Raw genomic sequence first — 17863 nt, 5'->3', positions numbered from 1 at the left:
AACTTTAATTAGCATGAGGGTTCAAATAAAAGTGATTATGATTTTAGTTTTGAAATTAGAACCATAATATATAATTTTAAGTCTAATTATAATTCTGAAATTAAAATCACTAATTTGAACCATCCAAAACTGATTAACCGTGTGACGTTAGAGACTAAACTAGAAGTCCGTTTGTTTCATGTATTCATTCATGATTCTGAATCATGATTCATAATTCTACAGTGTTTTTCTCTCACAAAATATGCACGTAAAATAAAAATGATTATGAATCATAATTCTGAATCCATGAACCAAACGTCCACCGAAATTAAAAGTAAATCTCAATAAGTGAGATTAACCTTTTTCTTTTCCGTAATTTTTTTTTTTTAATTTTCAATTTCAAAGAATGAGGTGTAGTTGTGAACTAAAAAGTCAGTCACAATAACTTATCCAGTGGCAGGTTGTAAAAGAAAATCACCAACAGAGATCCAGATTGGAAATTGCAACGATCTCCAACTGCAGCACACAATAACATTATTATTAGCCCTTTTCTCCTCAGCGACAAAACCGAAAAATCTCGTACGCTGTACGGACTCCGAGCTCGGCCATGGGTTCCAACGATCCCGATAAATTGGTCGCCAAAGCCGATAAACTGTCTCTCTCTCTTTCTCTCTCTCTCTCATTTCCACTTTTCTTTTTGTGCGCTGATCAATCTGTAATATTGCTTTTAGACTACGTTGTTTTCACGTGTTTTTCGATTTCTCCGAATTATTATTGGATTTGTGGGTTGCAAAAACCAATAAAGTTTTGATCTTGAGTCTGTTCAACTCTGTTTTTGTAGTTCAAAGAGAGTTTATGTTATACATTATTGGGATTCTCATCATTTCATCATTATTTTAATAAGATGTAGCTTTGCTAATGCCTTATCTGATGTGCGAATTGTAGAATTTTTGTTTTTGGCTGTGAATAAAGTGTTGAACTATGTTGAATTGCTCTTTGTTGACCGAGGGATCTTCTACTCGTCCCAAAAAAATAGAAATGATAGCTGAGAAAACATGATTTAAAATCAAAGTTTTGATTGTTGATGAATATCTTATATGAATTAAGTGGAAACAAACATATAAAAATGACAAAATAGGAAGAAGATTTTTCTTTCTTAAAAGTTTGTGAAATCAAAGACTTGAAAAGGGCAAATGATATGGCAAAAACCATAGCTTGTAGTTTGGCAGTTATTTGTGAATTTGTAAATCTTTTTAAACTCTAATTTGTGAGTGGGAAATATGGAGAGCATATGGTTTTATTATTATTATTATTTTTTGGTAGTTAATGGTTTTTTACCTTCATTTTCTCAGAACGAAACTGAGTCTCACAAGATGGAGTGCTGATTGGAAAAGTGCCACTGTTCTATATGAACAAGCTGGTATGCAAATGTGATGCGATTTTATTATAGAAGTTATGGAATAGTAATCCAACTGTATATCTTTTTCTTTCGTTTTTTGATCTTATGAAAAAACTTTTTGCTGCTGCAGCTAATGCATTTAGGGTTGCAAGGCAGTATGAGAATGCAAAAGAAGCATTCGAAAAGGCTTCTAAAGGACAAGAGATGATTTCTTCGTATCCTCTTCATCGATTGTTTTGCGTTTAATTTTTTTTTTTATCTATTTTTTGTTTTGCCTTTCGATGTATACAATGTTGTCTTGCTACACATCTTTTACGACCGAATTAGACCCTGGGATGCTGCAAAGCATATGGAGTCTGCTGCTGCTCTTGCAAAGGAGCTAAGAAAGTGGAGTGAAGTTGCTGATTTTTATAGAAGGGCATCCGAGTTGTATTTTGAGTGCGGTAGATCTCAACCTGCATCTGATGCTCTTGCAAAAGGGGCTCGGTAAGACATGATTCAACTTGCTGCTCAACTATTGATTCTAATTTCCTATCATTTATTAAAAGGAAATTCTTAGAGTCTTATTATCATCAGAACTAAAACAATGATAAAACCTCTTGTGAGCAACTCGTACTCTATACTGATTCATTGCCTTCATTCATGATCGAAATAAGAAATGAATAGATTGCTTTTTTCTTTCATATTTCTTCCAATTTTCAGTTTCTCATGTATGCACGTAGAAAGAGGAAACGTTTGCCAACTTGAGAGTTTCCACACCATTAGAAATTGTGTTACAGCGTTGAGAGATTATATACATTTCTTATTTAATAGTTTTCAGTGCATGTGTTGGTCTGTTCTGTCTTAGTATCCAAATCATAATTTCTTCTTGTGTTTCATTTTAATTTTGCTTTTATATGAAAGCTGTTGATTTTACTTTTGTTCACCCTCTTTTTTTTTTTGTTTTTGGTGAAACTTTTATTCACCCTCTTATAATAGTGCTTTGGAAGAAGCTGATCCGGATGGAGCAATCCAATTATATGCTGATGCTTGTTCTATTCTCGAAGAAGACAACAGAGAGCAAATGGCTTTTGATTTGTACCGTGCCGCCACAAATGTGTATATAAAAGTCGAGAAGTAAGTTCTATTACAAGATAGCATCAAAACAAAGAGAATCCTCTGCGATTTCCCGTTATGGGCATAATTTTGAGCTCAAAATAAAGCTAATTTAAGAGAAGAAAATCATCTCTGCATGCTTATGCAACTTTTATCTAATAGATTCTTGGGATTTTAGGTTTTATACAACTTTTTGTTTAAAGTCTTCAGCTATAGTTGAAGTTGGGGCCTCCAACATCAAACAGGGCATGAATAAGGCATAATTAATAGATAATAAGTGCTAACCTTGTCGAATTAAGTGATCGTTATTTGTTACCAAACTGATTATTGGGCTCCTTATTTCATTTTTAGTTGTGGGCCAATGGAGTCTTTATAGAACATTTGAGTTTTAACGTTTTAGAATATTAGAAAAGCTTCTTGTCTTGGTTGTATATGATTATGAACCGCACGTGGAATGGTAACAACATCTGGGCACACATGCAAGAGGAAAAACTTGAAGGAAGAGAAACTATGAGCTTTCTAGTGCAATATGAGGATAAAAGAGAAGAAAGAAACAGGGAGGGCGACCAAAAAGATATTGAAAAGGTGGGGGTGGAGAGAGAAGAAAAATAAGAAGAGAGAAAAGGAAGAAAGGAGTAAGGGGAGAGAGAAAGAGAAGAAAAAGAAGCATTACAAAAAAAAAAAAAAAAAAAAAAAAAAAAAAGAAGGAACTAGAGTTTGAAACTTGTAGTATGATTTCATGCCAACAACTTCTGCTCAATAACCATTATAACAGTTCATATAGGCGGTCCAAAATAAGTACAGCAAGTTCTTCCAAGCAAGAAAGCAATACAAAGATAATAAAAAACCCTATATTAAGTTACATGGACTCTAAAAGGGAGGAACAGCCCTATTGGGAACTGTTGTAGCTGTCCCTAAATTGATATCACCATTGTATGTCAAATTCTTTGCTGTAAGAATTCCTTGAGTATAATGTCACTCGTCCATTTCAATTCTAACATTATCCTACTTTCATGTTAAAATAATGTCTGTATGTCTGTATAACCATAGAAATTTGAGATTTGTATTTAATTCTTTCATTTGACAGGTATGCAGATGCTGCAACTTTCATGTTAAAATTGGGTTTAGCTGCAGATAAGAGCAATGCTACTAATAGCCAGTTTAAGGTGTGAAATTTATTTTTTGGCATATTAGTTTTTCCTTCCATCAGTTTTTGTTTGCTGAATTAGTTATTCCTAGTTACTTCCGTCGCTTCTGTATGCAACTATGCTTGATTTCGGTTGAGCTTTGCAGTATCATGATACTCTTGAGAAGGATAGAAAGACTAGAGAGTATAAAGTACTTTAATCTGGTTAGGTTATAGTTACAATTTATATTTATTAATTTAATATTAAGTTAGACAAATGAAATAACTGAGTATATTAACCAAGGAAAGAAGAAATAAAATATACAAAGAGGATAAAGGGAAGGAAGGGAGGCATGTGTTCTTTAGTCAAAATACGCATTTCCTAACTCATTGGGACTATGTGGGAATTTACTCATATTTTAATTACAGGCATAATTATCGTTGACATTTTTCGGATGATTCAATAGTCAAAGGAAAGTCCCACGCCTAAATGAGATATAATTTGTAGTAAAATAGAATTGATCGCTCATATTGATGGCTTGTCCCATAATTTCAAATTGTAAAATTTCCTTGACTCAGCTGACTCGAATAAATATGTATATAATAATACATTAGTCTAAGACCAGGTCTAGTTAATTTTCCAAATTGAATTAGTGCTTTGCCAACTAGTCAACTGATATTGCGTCCTGTGATTTTGTTGTAACTTTTGCTCTTCAATTAGCAAGAGTGTCCAAGTACTTCTCATTTTCCTCAACATCTCTCAAAGAAAGTAGTGCTTTTTCTTCTCTTTCTTTCATTTACTAGCCTCTCTGTCTTATTTTCTGCGGTTCAACTTCTTCAATGGTTTTTGATCTGGAAGTAATTCCTGATTACCTTTGTCCATACAGGCATATCTTAGTGCAATCGTTATATTTCTTTATGCTCATGATTTCAAGGAAGCAGAGAAGTGCTACAATGACTGTTCACAGTAAGTAAAAAATATTTTCCCACTGGAACTCGTGTCACTATCAATACATTTTTGTTTGGGTTCATATTCTACTCACTATATTGAAGGATAACCCGTGGGGCATGGGGATTTTCAGCCAAGCGAAAACACTGATTAACTCAAGGACAAAATGCTAAAATGATTAACTGACTTGTAATTTGTTCTACTGTTACAGTGTTACTTCATTCTTTCATAACCTTCTTTCATCTCTGGGGTCCACTGTTTTCACCTTTTGTTTCCATGAACTTGGGAACAGTAACAGAAGTCCCCATGTACATTGAAATACTTGTTAGCACATTCTTGTTGTTTAAAAACAAGTCTGCAGTCTACCTATATTTGAATTGATAAGCCATGTTCCAAAAGCATTTGCGATGCCGTTCAACTGTCTCTGCAAATAAACTCGTAGAAATAATGTAATGAACTACTAGCTCAAGATATTTGAGAATGAGAAACAATTGACTTGATAATAGTTTATCCCTTTTTTGAGTGGCTGGAAGTTCTTTGATTCTGAGATTTTCCAGTGTAATATCTTTTCCAGTGTTTTGGTTTGATTTCCTATGCCGAGTGAAACAATCAAGTTCCATGAGGTGTAAACATGATCTGCAGACTAAACAGATCATTAGCACCAAATTTGAGCTTGACGAGATTTATTTTGAAAATGATTTTTCTCCATTCACTTTTTATGCTCAAAATCATAACCTTAGAAAAGGTTTGGAAGTCTGACTTTCTGATTTCGGCTCTTTCTAGGATCGATGCGTTTTTGAGCAGTGACCAATACCGTTGTGCCAGTAAGCTGCTTTCTGCCTATAGTGAAGGTGATGTTGAAGAGATCAAACGTGTAGCTCAGTCAAGCACAATTTCCCATCTTGATAACGCGGTAATAACTTAATTTGTTTGCTTCCTAAATTTTCTGTCATCTACATTGATCCAGTTAATAGTTAAATATGTAACGCCATTTAAACCTGTCATCCATCAATTCTAGGCTCAATATTCAATCATGCATCTAAACAAATGGAATTTTATACTTAACTGATACTTATTCTGAATATATGTTACCAAAAAAAAAAAATCATACCATCCTCTTTCTAGCCAGGACAAATTGAAAACAACTAATAGGACCTGTAAATGGAAACACCCGCAAACGAACTTCAGACTAGAGCACTGAAGCAAATTGTTGACCCTCCTAATTGTAATTAATGCTTAAATCTACCAGTAGTGTTATATGTGTGTTGACTTTTTTCAATTCCTAGCTAAGTTGGAGAAGATACCCTTTTAATTCTTCGCATTGAAGATCAAGATCAAGCAAACAGATTGATGAAAAATAGATTGGTTAGAAACTGGCTGTTTTGTCTTTGGATCTGAGCAAATTTGCTTGTGCTGCATAGGAATAAAAATCCTTGATTGATGAGATAGAGTGTCATACTGGATGGAAAGAGCGTCATGCACAAATTAGGATCATAATTAAAAAAAGAAAAAGATATGAAATACCTTCAAAATGCTTGATTTTTATCTAATGCTTGACTGAAGGATAAATTATCATTGATTTCTGCCTTGCACCTCTTTTTATGATCGTACCTTATTGTTATGTGAAATTGCACTTTTAGCATTTCTTTGACTGCAAATAAATGACTGCAGATCATCAAGCTTGCCAGAAAACTGCCTACAGGCGATGTCAGTTCACTTAAGACTGATACTAAGGAGGTGGAAGAACCACTTGATGAAAATGACCTCACCTAATTAGCCAGAATAATGCTTTTTATACAGTCGTGTTATATTGGGTGTATTTTATTATCTTAATTGCGTTCACAAGAATCACAACAGATATATGAAATGAAAATCGATGTGTTATGTGTTATTATTATTATTATTATTAGTTGCATTTAATTGAATGAAAAAAAGGTTTTTTTTTTTTTTTTTTTTTTTTTTTTTGACGATTATGTAAAATCCATGCTTATAGAACCACTTGCAACTCTTTGGGTTGTTGCACACTCTAACAAGCCAATTATTTGCAAACCTTGTTAATGTCATTCGATTTCTTAGCTCATATTTTTTGGAAGTTGAAATGACTTCGAAAATTTAAAAGATGGTTGGTCCTCCACTCCATTCTCACCTTGCTAATGTTAGCCCACGAATGACTACCAAGAAAGAACGAATTAAGCTTAAAATTTTCACAAACTTTTTTTATAATTGTTGGAAAGTTAAAAAATCAGTTTGCACTAGAATAAATACCTAGTTATCAACACACAGATTTAAGCAATAATTTGATAAAAAAAAAAAAGAAAAAGTAATGACGACAAAAATAAAGGAGTTAAAGGGAAAAGAGTGCAAACACTATATAGATCAATAATTTGTCTATGTCTACTATTAGAGCAACTCTAATCATGTTAGTCATATTATGTTTTTAGCCAAAATAACTAAAGATTTAGGGGTTATTTGGTTGGGGGATTCGTACTCCGATTCGAATCATGGTTCATGGTTCGCTACAGTATTTTTCTCACAAAAAATACACATAAATCAAAAATAGTTCTAATCTCATGATTTTAATCTATAAACCAAAACGTCTCCTTAGTTTTTTTTCCACTCTAACACTAGCATGCAAAGATTAGACATTTCATTTTTTATATTATTTTATTCTTTCAACTGTAATAAATGTAAAGATTTTATTTTGTAAATTCAATAAAATTAGTTATATTTTATATTCAATAAATATTAAAATAACTTATATTTAGCTAAAATAGAGAGCATGATAGGAGTGACAAAGTTAATAGTTAAAATAGTTTTCTAATCATTTTAACTAGAATTTAGATAAAATTTAGAGAATTCTCTTAGAGATGCTTGAGGAATTATCAACCTCCTATACTATCACGATTGTTTAATGTCTGGCGCAATCAATAACTCCTTCTTGAGATTCACCAAGATCTCTACAATCACCAATCTTCACGAGAAAATTGGCAAACCTATCACCAATAAATAATTACAAGGCTTTAGCAACCAATTAATCTTAACTTAGAATGACTTAAAAAGTTGCTATCACTAAAGAACTTCTAAAATAATTTGCATATCACGCAATGCATGACTATGGACAGTACAGCCTAGTGGGGGCTACTGCCCTTACTCAACCTTTTTTGAAAAAAATATTATTTTTAAAAATTTTTAAATTTTATATTTAAACCCCCACTGAAATAATATATGCCTCAACTAAAATAAATATATTTTATTCTATGTCCTCATTAAGATACTTTGTTAAAAAAAATTTAACGTACGGCTGATTCTGCCACTGACTATTGAGAAGATGTAAGAACACAAAACAAGAATATTGATAAAGTTTGGCTCTCAAGTCTCAATTGTGGATTCTTTTCTCACAAATGATTTCAAGCTTTCTGAATATGATTATATCAAATAAGATGTTCAATAATTACAAAAAGATTTTGATGGTGCTCTTACACTAATTGATTCAAGATAAAAAGAATCAGTCTCACAGACAAGATTGAAAGGTCTGAGGAAACTTTGATAACTCATAACTAATTGCCTAATTAGTAGTAGTTATAACATCATTAGATGGATTATTTTATCAATATTTCAAGATACCATTCCGTTGTGTTTTTGTTATTTTCTAATAAATAGAACCTTCCATGGATACCTTTTTTTGTGTTTTTTTTTTTGGTGGTTCCTTTGGGATTTGCTTGTGTGTTTGTATATTTGTAGTTTTTTTGGGGTTTTTTTTTTATTTTTTTTATTTTTTTTAAGGTCCTGTGATGAGAAATTGGCAATAGCACAATCAGCGACTGTTGATCGCAGGAATTCTTGGCATCTGGTTGACTTTTCGAAACCAAGAACACCCTTGGCATGAGCTCATAATTACGAAAATGCCACTAACTTCAAGAAGATCTGGCGGGAAGAATTCGTTACAAGTTGGTTATTATAGTTTATAAAGTTATACTCTTCCATGCACATTATTCTTTCTTCTTTCTACTTCTCCATTTCCCCAGTACTCCAAAACAGAAAAATCAAGAAACCAGAAACCCATTTTTCTTTCTCCTCCTCTGCGTATGCATGCCAATCTTCAAGAAAAACACAGAACCGAAAGAAACCCAAGAAAAACCTCTTTTCTTACGAACTTCTTTCAGCCATGGCAATCCACCTCCGGTCTCTCATCCTCCTCCTCCTCTTCCTCTTCCCCTTCACCGCCATTCTCTCCGCTGCAGATTCTTCCCCTTCCTCCTCTCCAATCGTGCCATCGCCGCAGCCGTCTTTACCTTCTCCGCCGCAGTCACCCTCGCCGCAATCGCCGTCGCCACCCCCAATTCCACAACGCTCTCGTCGATCGCCACGCCGCCCCTCACGTCGGCCCCAACACCCACCATCACCGCCGCCGCCGCCGTTGACGCCGTCTCCGGCCGCGGAGGCATCGCCGGACCAGCTGAACAACATAATTGACGCGCTGATCGGAGCCGGAGACTTCGGCGACTGGGTCAGCGTCGTGGCGAGCGCCGTCCTCCCTCTCAGCGCCACCCTCTTCGTCCCCGAAAACGACGGCGCCAACCGCCTTCCCTCCGCCGGCGATCCTTTCACGTTCTCGTACCACGTGATCCCTCAGCGGCTCTCCTTCTCGGAGCTCCTCCTCTTCAAGACCAACACCCACCTGCCGACTCTCCTCCCCGGAAAGTCCGTCGTCATCACCAACAACTCGCGGCTCAACTTCTCCATCAACGGCTCTCCGATCACCGTGCCGGACCTCTACGCCACCACCGCCATCATCGTCCATGGCGTCGCCAGAATGTTCGACTTCTCCGTCTACGGCCAAGACGGCCTCGACCCGCCGGCGGACCAGTCCGCTATGGTCCGGCCGCCACCGGCACCGAAAAGGCCGGACGGGGGAATTTCTGAGTCGAGCTCCGACGCCGCGCCGCCATGTCTCTGCATTGAATTTCCGGCTGTTTTGGTGGTGGTTTGTGCGCTTTTGGGGTTCAAGACTCAGAGGAACAATTTCAGATGAAGGCAAAGAGAAATTGAGGCTTTTCTTTTTGTTTTTTGTTCTTTTTTTTTTTAATCGTCTTTTGAGGGTGTTTTTGTTGGTTTTTGATGAATATTGGGTATATTAGGAATCTTCTCTGGAGATTGTTATTTTCTTCATTTTTCTTGTTTTGCTGTAAATTTCCCAAATTCATTCTCGTCAGCTGTGAATCCAGATTTCAGTTTCAGTTTTGATGGTATGGAATTGCATCATACAATACATTCTTTAGCATTTTATGGAGTTTTGTATTTCCAGGTTTACATTGATTTAAAACATAACTGCATTTTGTTTCTGATACTAATTTTTGTGGAATCTATTTCCATTTCAATATAATAACTATGTTGCTGAAACTTTGTCAAGGATTGCAAAAACATTTGATTTGATAAGGGTAATTTCAGGATAAGATTCCAAGAGTAGAAATTCATTTCAATGACATACCAAAAGAAGGCTTCAATTCTAGTAATCTCTGTTCAATAACATCAGCTCTAAGACAATGATGGAGATAATTAAATCTAAATCCTACAAGATAAAAAAGATAAAAAGGAAAAAAAAAAAAAAAAAAAACCCAGATCAGCAAAATTGAGAATTGATATATAGAGGGTTAAAAAACTGTTCTTCTCATGTACAATCAACCTAGCCACTAAGAACTCAGATGCTACATGAAGGTCAAGTGACTCTTTATGGATTTTTCCCCTAAAAGAATAAACCTAAATTACTGAATTAGTTAAACAAAAATACCTTTCCTTGAATGAGGAAAAAAAAAAAAAGAGAATTCCCCTACTATCACCATTCCTTATTTATTTACATCTTTCTGAATCTCTTCTTCAATCAATGATGTGAATGCTATTCTCAACTCAGCAGTTTGTGATTCACTGCTGAACAATCTTCGCAATGTCTTTAGCTCTTCCGGACTTGCTTTCTTTAACAGTCCTCTAACAGCTATTGTCGCCTCTTTATCAATTAGACTATCACCTCCTCCTATAGATGGACTATCCTGTTCCTGCTTTACCAAGTTAATACCAAAAAGTTTTGTGTTTCTTTCTCCAATTGAGCAAGATGATTCAGCTGAATGCTTCCTCAGTACGTTAGTAGAGTTTCCGAGAGTTGCAGGCGGTGTGCGCCTGTCGTTCCAGTACTCCGTGCATTGATGATCAGGGTCTAGAGCCTCTATAGCCTGAGGAAAAATCAGTCAACACAAATCAGACAACAGACAAATAACTAACATCAAAGACGTCTATACATGTCTGCACAAGCGGTAACCATTTACGATAAAGTAAGAACACAAGTGAATGGGAAAAAAAAAAAAGAAGAACAATAGGTTGTTTTACCTGCACAATGGATGATGAGAGAAACCCAAACATTTCAAGCCCGTTAATGCTCTGCAAAGGCTGTGATGGGAACAGTACTTGCTTTCCTAGATTATTTTGCCTCTTTATTTCCTCATTCACTCTCTGCAAAACCATTGCCCAGCACTTCTCTGCTGAGATATTGGAAAAAATTTCTCCAGGATGCTCTTCCAAAGAAACCTGGATTCATGTTATGAAAGGGAAGAAACGTGTGTCAAAAACTGAGTTGTTATCATACAAAAGGAAAGTTAATGCAAAGAACTAAACTGATATAAGAGACACACCTGAAATACAGGTCCAATAAGGCCAGCATCAAGAACTTCGGATATATAGCTACAAATCTTAGTTGGATTCCGCAAATCATAGAACCTAACACGGCTCCTAAATCCTGTAGCAAGAAATATAAATAATCTCCATGACGCAAAAACGGAAACTATAATAATAACAATAGTATTTACAATAATACTTATGTTAGGGCAACACAACTCTATTTTTTCAAGTAATGGTCATACTCTAGCTTACCTTTTGGAAATATGGCCTGCTTGCTGCACCATCGCTTTCCAGAAACAACTGAACCAATATTTATAAGCTCAATGTGAGGACCCAATTCCCATAATGATTCTCTTTGATCAGTCATGAATATCTTAGTATCCGAACTGCTCAAAATTCCTGGTTTTGTCAAGCTGGTTGATGGCACATGTCGATGAGAATGTGATGATAAAATATCAACTCCGAACAACTTATTACCATCGAATGCATGATTTTTCTCCACGTCCCTGACATCTTGGGTAGAGTTATGACAATAACTATCAATGTCCATCATATTTCGTTCTCTTTTTACATCAGAATCACAAACGTTTCCTTTCTTATTAAAACTGTCATCAGACATGCACATCAACCTACTTTCATGTTGACCAGACAAATAATCAAGATTCAGATCAATACAGCACTGCTGTCCTGCTTTATCATTGTCTTTCACGATCGGAGTTTCATCAGTGTCATGATGACTATCTGTAGTGACATGAGATGAGCTCGGACTACAGCTTTCCTGCTTGGCTCTTGATTGGATCACTTTGGAAGAACCATCACTATTTGAACTGCAAGAGGCATTTGCGTTCAACTTCTCTTCTGAAGCAGGGAAACAAGATGAATTTTCCCTTCGATCATGCGAGTCAACTCTGAAATTACCATTTTCTACTTCTTGCTTACCTACACTAACAACTTTTTTATCAACCGAAACTACTAAAGAATCCTGTGTTGATGTCCATAATTTTAAAGCTTCTAAATCACCTTCTAACGCTTCAACTAGCATATTCAATTCGTTAATAGAGTACCGGTAAAGGACACGTCTATTATCCACTTCACATGAACAAAGACGGTTCACGTGTCTAAGACATGAATATACGTCGGGGGAGCACTTGCAGCTGGCTGCTGATAAGTGCAAATCATAGAAGCAAGAAAAACACTCTCTCTCATCTTTCAAATCAAAGTCTGTTTCCATCTTTTGCAGCTTCAAACAAATTGGCAGACGATCTAGCCTTTCCTCTTCCATCCTTACTCTTGTCTGTCAAAAAGATAATAGAGGACAAAAGACCACTATTAATGGGGGAAGAGAAACTTTTGCAAGGAACAAAGATAGCAGGAAAAGAGCAATAACTTACCTTAATTTCCTTGGTAAGAACTCCATCCTTCCCGCATGCACTTTTCCAGCTTAAATTCGTAGGAGTTGAATTTCCAAGAATTGATAGCTCATAAAGGGCTTGTACAGCTTCCTGTGCAGACCCTAGCAACAATTTGTCATGGGAAATTGAGGTCTTGCGACGCTGCCTGCTGTAAAGTTCAACTGCATTCTGTCCATGAGCTAACCAGTCAACAGGGGCAACATTCACTGCCTCAGCACAGTTAAACCCACAATTAAATCCAGAGTGGTACGCCCTTGGAAAGGTGAGAACAAATTCTCCAGAATGTTGGATTGCTCGATACACGGGTACACCCTCAGCTTTCAGAACTGAAGGAGATAGCTGAGTAACCTGCCCAAGGATGAAATTCATGGTTTTAGCATCCGAAGTACACTCGTAGAGTATTTAAGTATTTAAGATAGGCCACAAAATACCATGGGGGCTGCATGCCGTCAAAAGACCTGGACAGATATTAATAAGGGAGTTGCTTACACTGAATTGATGGGGGAAAACATCAAAATCCTTAGACAAAGAGATCTTATATAATAACATTGAAACGAAAGATTAGTAGTGCCAAGCTGCTTCAAGAAAGCAGGCCCATACCACTCAATAGATTGCAACATTTTTTTTTTTTTTTTGGAGGTAGGGCGGGGAGTCGGGGCAAAGTCTCCATGCATTGAAAATATACTAGCTTTATCATTTTTTTTTTCCCCTCTTACAATAGGGAGTAAACTTTTGCAGAATTCTGGATCATTGAAATATCCTTATCATTAACAAGAGAGTAACCAACTCTCGAAATTACTCATTTTCAAATCATTTTCTTTTGTAGCAGCAGAATTCAGTTAGTTAAGAACTGAAATCTTGCTTCCGTTATCTACATAAATTATCACAAACAAGAGAGTATCAAAAAGAGTAGTTGTAGAAAAGCTGAAACAAAGAGAAACATACCAGTTCATTAAGTAAATCCGGCTGTTCCTCAAACAAATCAGGCAACTCTTTCCTCATCGCACCTTCCAACGCAGATGCATGACTTCCAGGTACTCCATACCATATTTTTGGCTCACCCCAGTGCATATAATTCAGTGAGTAGAGGTGGTGGTCCTCAACATGCTGTTCAACCACATGAAAGAATCATTTTGCATGAGCTCCAAAAATAAAATGAAAGCGGAATAATGCAAGAAAGTAGTAAGAGACAACAGTATGCCATTCTAAGAATTGACTAAATACAAGAAAAAACATTCAACTATAGTGTTTGCTATATCTAAACTTAAATGCTTATGACATCTCAATGCAAGAAGCAATCCACAGTGATGAATACGTACCCAACAGAACGAAGAAAAGCACATCCCAATATAAAGCCATGGAACTACAACTCCAGAAATCTCACTTTCCTCAAAACAGAGTACGGAACCTGGCAGGCGTGGAAAGTTATTTAGATTCCACCCTGATTTTGCATACTGATCCGAATGACTTTCAGTTGCCGTGGTTGATGCCTTAGGAAATCCGCTTCCAAATGCTCCGGTTTCTAAATCAGCTCCATAGTACACCTGCATTGACATATAAGAGACATTACTATTTGTAAATATAGATACATACAAACATACATCTATATCGCACTAGCCATTTTTAAACCTTCCGTACCTCCACCTCATCTGTTGGTTGCTCAACTATTCTCCAATATTCACCTTCAATTTCCTCCACTGATGGGCCCCATCTTTTATTCTGCTCCAATCCATTAGAGTTCGTATCTGCCTTCATATCCTTCACTCCAAAGTAACACTCCTTGAAATGATCAGCATATTTCTCAAATTCTGAAAGCGTAAAGTCTGAACCTGATTGAAACCCAAACTTCTCATCAGTCTCCGAAGCCATATTTGTTTCTGAACCACATTCAGTCTTCCTCCGAGTTCTCCCCATTCTAGAGCCCCTTCGTCGTTTTCGCTTCTGACTTTTGCTTTTCTTTCTCATGGGTTCTCTATTCTGAAGCAAGTCAACTTGCTGAATACGTGTAGAAAAACTAGCATGTTCCCAAATCCTGCTCTCCTTAAGAGGGCATGGTGGATTCCAGGAAGGCGGAGGAACAATCCGGCATATACCATAAGGTTCTGCTTTCGGGCGTATCATTGCTATGTAACCAAGTGTATCGTCAAACTCCTAATACAATTAGTAGGGCCAACAAGTTAGAGATGAAACAAGCCCAAAAAGGGATACATTATCCAAACAGTGTTGAGACAACAAGAAGAGAAAAAAAAATGAAATCAGATCACAAACTATTTCTTGACAGGAGAGTACCTCAGTAGTTGGATAGAATATAGGCGCTTCTTCGATGCTAGGTCTGCACGCTTCATCTGGATTCCATCTAGCAGACATCTGCATTACACATAAATTAAAATCCAATCAACTTAAAGGTCACACTCCATTATGTTCTAAAAGGCAATTCCAAAGAATGAATCATCAACACTAAGATATCAAATGAGTGTTCATTGTAAACTCTGTAAATGGGCAATCCAGTAGAAAAAGCTCTACACAGCGTGCAATTTTAGCCCGCGTGAGAAACCGATAGAACACTGGATGGAACAATGTGTACCTTTCGACTTCGAGGACTGCCAATGCAATCATAGTCAGGGTCACTTGTCTGGTTGAGCTTAGACAAATGTTCCTGCAAAACATTATATAATTCCACCCATTTAAACTTTCCATAAAATGTCTTTGTTACTACCCTTAGGCCAGCAATAGAAAAACAAGTGCTTGATTGGATTGCAGAGAATCTAGGATATAACAAAGTCCTCCAATAACAATATCAAATAAAGGGTAACAATCAAAAATTCTTGAACGACATAGAATACTCCATAAATAAGAAACAGTACTCTTTTGAGACATTAGACATGCGATCTGCAATTCCACGATTTAGAAAACAAGAAGACAACGCTTTTTTTTCTTTTTTTTTTTCTGGTGTAACAAGAACAGTTATATTGCATGAATTGGTATAATACAAAATAATAAATTAGTAAATCGAACCTCTTTAGGGTGAGATTCTTCAGCCATTTTGGGCAGTTCCATCAACAGATAAAGATCATGAAAACCTAATTGCCAAACCTGCAAAAGAGAATACTTGTGGTAAATCATCCAAATTAGAAGAACCCAGTAATCAAAAGAAATTTTATTATTTGTGCATTACAAAACAGATTTGAAATCTTCCATAATTAACATAGTTCTCAGCAAAAAGAAAAAGATATATATAAAGATAAAAATCAGAATTCATAGATACCCAATTGAAGAAATAAACCAAACAATATTCCCCAAAATTGCTTATTTCCAACTTTATAAATCAACCAAAACAAATCCAACCCAATTGAGAACGCTAAAGAAAAAAGAAAATACTATTGCATTTGTTCTGAAAAAAAAAAAAAAAACAATGGCTTATATTTTTAATACACAATTTTCCACGCGTCAAAAAACAATTTCACTGAGAAATCCCATTTTTTTAAATATTATAAAAAGAATTGACTCAGTAAACAAACCTTATTCAGAGAAACAATAAATCCCAAAAGAAACCGAGTTGTTCTAGCAATGAGAATAATAGAAAAGTAGTTTCCAAACAAAAATATTTTAGAAAGAAAAGGCGAAAGGTTATAACCTTAAGAAGGGCAACAATTCCAGCTACGTTTTGGCGAACTTTAGATTAGAGCAAACAAAAACCCTATAAAAGTAATAAACGTTATAAAAATTTTGAAACAATAAATCCCAAAAGAAACCGAGTTGTTCTAGCAATGAGAATAATAGAAAAGTAGTTTCCAAACAAAAATATTTTAGAAAGAAAAGGCGAAAGGTTATAACCTTAAGAAGGGCAACAATTCCAGCTACGTTTTGGCGAACTTTAGATTAGAGCAAACAAAAACCCTATAAAAGTAAAAAACGTTATAAAAATTTTAATTAATTTTTTTCTCTTGTAAAAAAAAAAAAAAAAAAAAAAAAGCAATGCAAAACAAAATTGGAAAGAATGGAAGCCGAGTCCTGTGGTTGGATAATAAGAAATCCTCATTAAACGAGGAAGTTGGATCTAAAATTCTGAATGGGTAACAGAAAAGTTGAAAATTAATTAATTAAAGAAATTAAATTCTCATTTATATCTTTTTGGTATATTAATAAATAAATAAATAATATTTAGAGAGAGAAAGAGAGAGGAGTGAGAATGGGTAAGGTCAACAAGAAGGCGCTAAAAACGTATGCCGCACACAGAATTTAACGGACGAGATAGCGGTGAGTCCAAACCCATCCAAGCAAAGCATTTCACCAAAAAAAAAAATTTATAATGAATTATAAATTAAATCTCAAAGAATTTATTTATTTATTATTGAAAAAAATAAAGAGAAAAAAAAAAAAGCCAAACCCAACCAATCACGCAAAGGCAAAGACAGACATTAAAAAAAAATAAAAAAAAAATAAAAAACAGAAGAAAATGTATGGAACTTCTGAAACCCCCCAAAAGTACTTCGTATGTGGGGCCACTTATCTCTGACAAACGACTCAATCCTGTCTTTGTCTCTCTCTCTCTCTTTACACGTTTGGTTGGTTCTTGGTACCTTAAACGACAGTTTTTCGTTTCCTTTCTTTCCTTTCCTTTTTTTTTTTTTTTTTTGCAAATTATGATGCGTCGAAAATCGGAAATTTTTTTAAAATTAATTCGAACATGGAAATTGTTACTAGCACGTTTGCCAAATTGCAATTGTAATGGGGAATTAAATGAAAAGTTAACGGTCATTGGAAATGATGGTTTTCTTTTTCATTTTCTTTTAAAAGGAAATAAATGACCGATTAATGCGGTATAAATCAAACATTACCCAGAACCTCTACAGTACTGATATTTTTGCTAATATATTTCGATATTTACTGAAATTTCTCTAAAAGTTCGTGAACTTTCTCCCATATTTCTAAATTTTTTACAGAAATTTTAAAACTTAATTTAGGATCAATTTGATATTATTGTACTATTGAAAATTTCTGCTATTATTGTGTTGTTAATAATAAATTGCTGATCAGAGTGTTTGTTAAATATTTTTACAAAATTGTTGCAAGTAGCAGAAGTAAAAATTTAAGAGACGTTTGGTTCATGAATTAGAATTATAAGATTAGAATTATTTTCGATTTACGTGTATTTTTTATGAGAAAAAATACTGTAGCGAATCATGAACCATGATTCGAATCGGGGTACGAATCCCCCAACCAAACAACCCCTTAAT

General features: G+C 35.3%; 3 protein-coding genes across 5 annotated transcripts; 2 read left to right on the top strand and 1 right to left on the bottom strand.

Moving 5' to 3' along the window:
• Positions 1-440: 440 nt before the first annotated feature.
• Positions 441-6442, top strand: LOC21408612 (gamma-soluble NSF attachment protein). The gene is made up of 9 exons (XM_024167052.1): positions 441-633; positions 1332-1399; positions 1509-1593; positions 1706-1864; positions 2357-2494; positions 3561-3639; positions 4487-4566; positions 5332-5461; positions 6220-6442. The coding sequence occupies exons 1-9, from the start codon at positions 587-589 to the stop codon at positions 6319-6321; spliced, it is 888 nt and encodes a 295-aa protein (XP_024022820.1). The 5' UTR covers positions 441-586; the 3' UTR covers positions 6322-6442.
• Positions 6443-8713: 2271 nt separating this feature from the next.
• On the top strand, positions 8714-9650 carry LOC21408611 (FAS1 domain-containing protein SELMODRAFT_448915). The gene has a single exon (XM_010100194.2). The coding sequence runs from the start codon at positions 8714-8716 to the stop codon at positions 9578-9580; it is 867 nt and encodes a 288-aa protein (XP_010098496.1). The 3' UTR covers positions 9581-9650.
• Positions 9651-10204: 554 nt separating this feature from the next.
• Positions 10205-16294, bottom strand: LOC21408610 (lysine-specific demethylase JMJ18). 3 transcript variants are annotated; one of them, XM_024166986.1, is made up of 12 exons: positions 16261-16294; positions 15642-15719; positions 15211-15282; positions 14916-14993; positions 14265-14777; positions 13946-14170; positions 13572-13733; positions 12606-12974; positions 11467-12508; positions 11229-11332; positions 10927-11124; positions 10205-10772 (listed from the first exon to the last, which is right to left on the bottom strand). In XM_024166986.1, the coding sequence occupies exons 2-12, from the start codon at positions 15681-15683 to the stop codon at positions 10392-10394; spliced, it is 3186 nt and encodes a 1061-aa protein (XP_024022754.1). In that variant the 5' UTR covers positions 15684-15719; positions 16261-16294; the 3' UTR covers positions 10205-10391. The 3 variants fall into 3 exon arrangements, with proteins under 3 accessions (XP_024022754.1, XP_024022756.1, XP_024022755.1); XM_024166988.1 differs by lacking the exon at positions 16261-16294 and adding an exon at positions 16145-16156; XM_024166987.1 differs by lacking the exon at positions 16261-16294 and adding an exon at positions 15892-15916.
• Between the last annotated feature and the right edge of the window lie 1569 nt (positions 16295-17863).

Source organism: Morus notabilis, unplaced genomic scaffold (assembly GCF_000414095.1).
Source record: "Morus notabilis unplaced genomic scaffold, ASM41409v2 Scaffold276, whole genome shotgun sequence".
Classification (NCBI taxonomy): Eukaryota; Viridiplantae; Streptophyta; class Magnoliopsida; order Rosales; family Moraceae; genus Morus; species Morus notabilis.
The sequence above is the reverse complement of the archived record's forward strand: the minus strand, read 5'-3'. Positions and strand labels throughout refer to the sequence as shown.

What these genes read in the sequence shown, in the direction of transcription:
- LOC21408612 (XM_024167052.1), top strand. Translation starts at nt 587, where the DNA reads ATGGGTTCCAACGATCCCGATAAATTGGTCGCCAAAGCCGATAAACT. An exon ending in GGACAAGAGATGATTTCTTC is followed by an intron (nt 1,594 to 1,705) that starts GTATCCTCTTCA and finishes CGACCGAATTAG; the next exon opens with ACCCTGGGATGCTGCAAAGC. An exon ending in GTGTATATAAAAGTCGAGAA is followed by an intron (nt 2,495 to 3,560) that starts GTAAGTTCTATT and finishes TTCATTTGACAG; the next exon opens with GTATGCAGATGCTGCAACTT.
- LOC21408611 (XM_010100194.2), top strand. Translation starts at nt 8,714, where the DNA reads ATGGCAATCCACCTCCGGTCTCTCATCCTCCTCCTCCTCTTCCTCTTC.
- LOC21408610 (XM_024166986.1), bottom strand. Translation starts at nt 15,683, where the DNA reads ATGGAACTGCCCAAAATGGCTGAAGAATCTCACCCTAAAGAG. An exon ending in GCAGTCCTCGAAGTCGAAAG is followed by an intron (nt 14,994 to 15,210) that starts GTACACATTGTT and finishes TGTGTAATGCAG; the next exon opens with ATGTCTGCTAGATGGAATCC. An exon ending in GCTTTTCTTCGTTCTGTTGG is followed by an intron (nt 13,734 to 13,945) that starts GTACGTATTCAT and finishes GTGGTTGAACAG; the next exon opens with CATGTTGAGGACCACCACCT.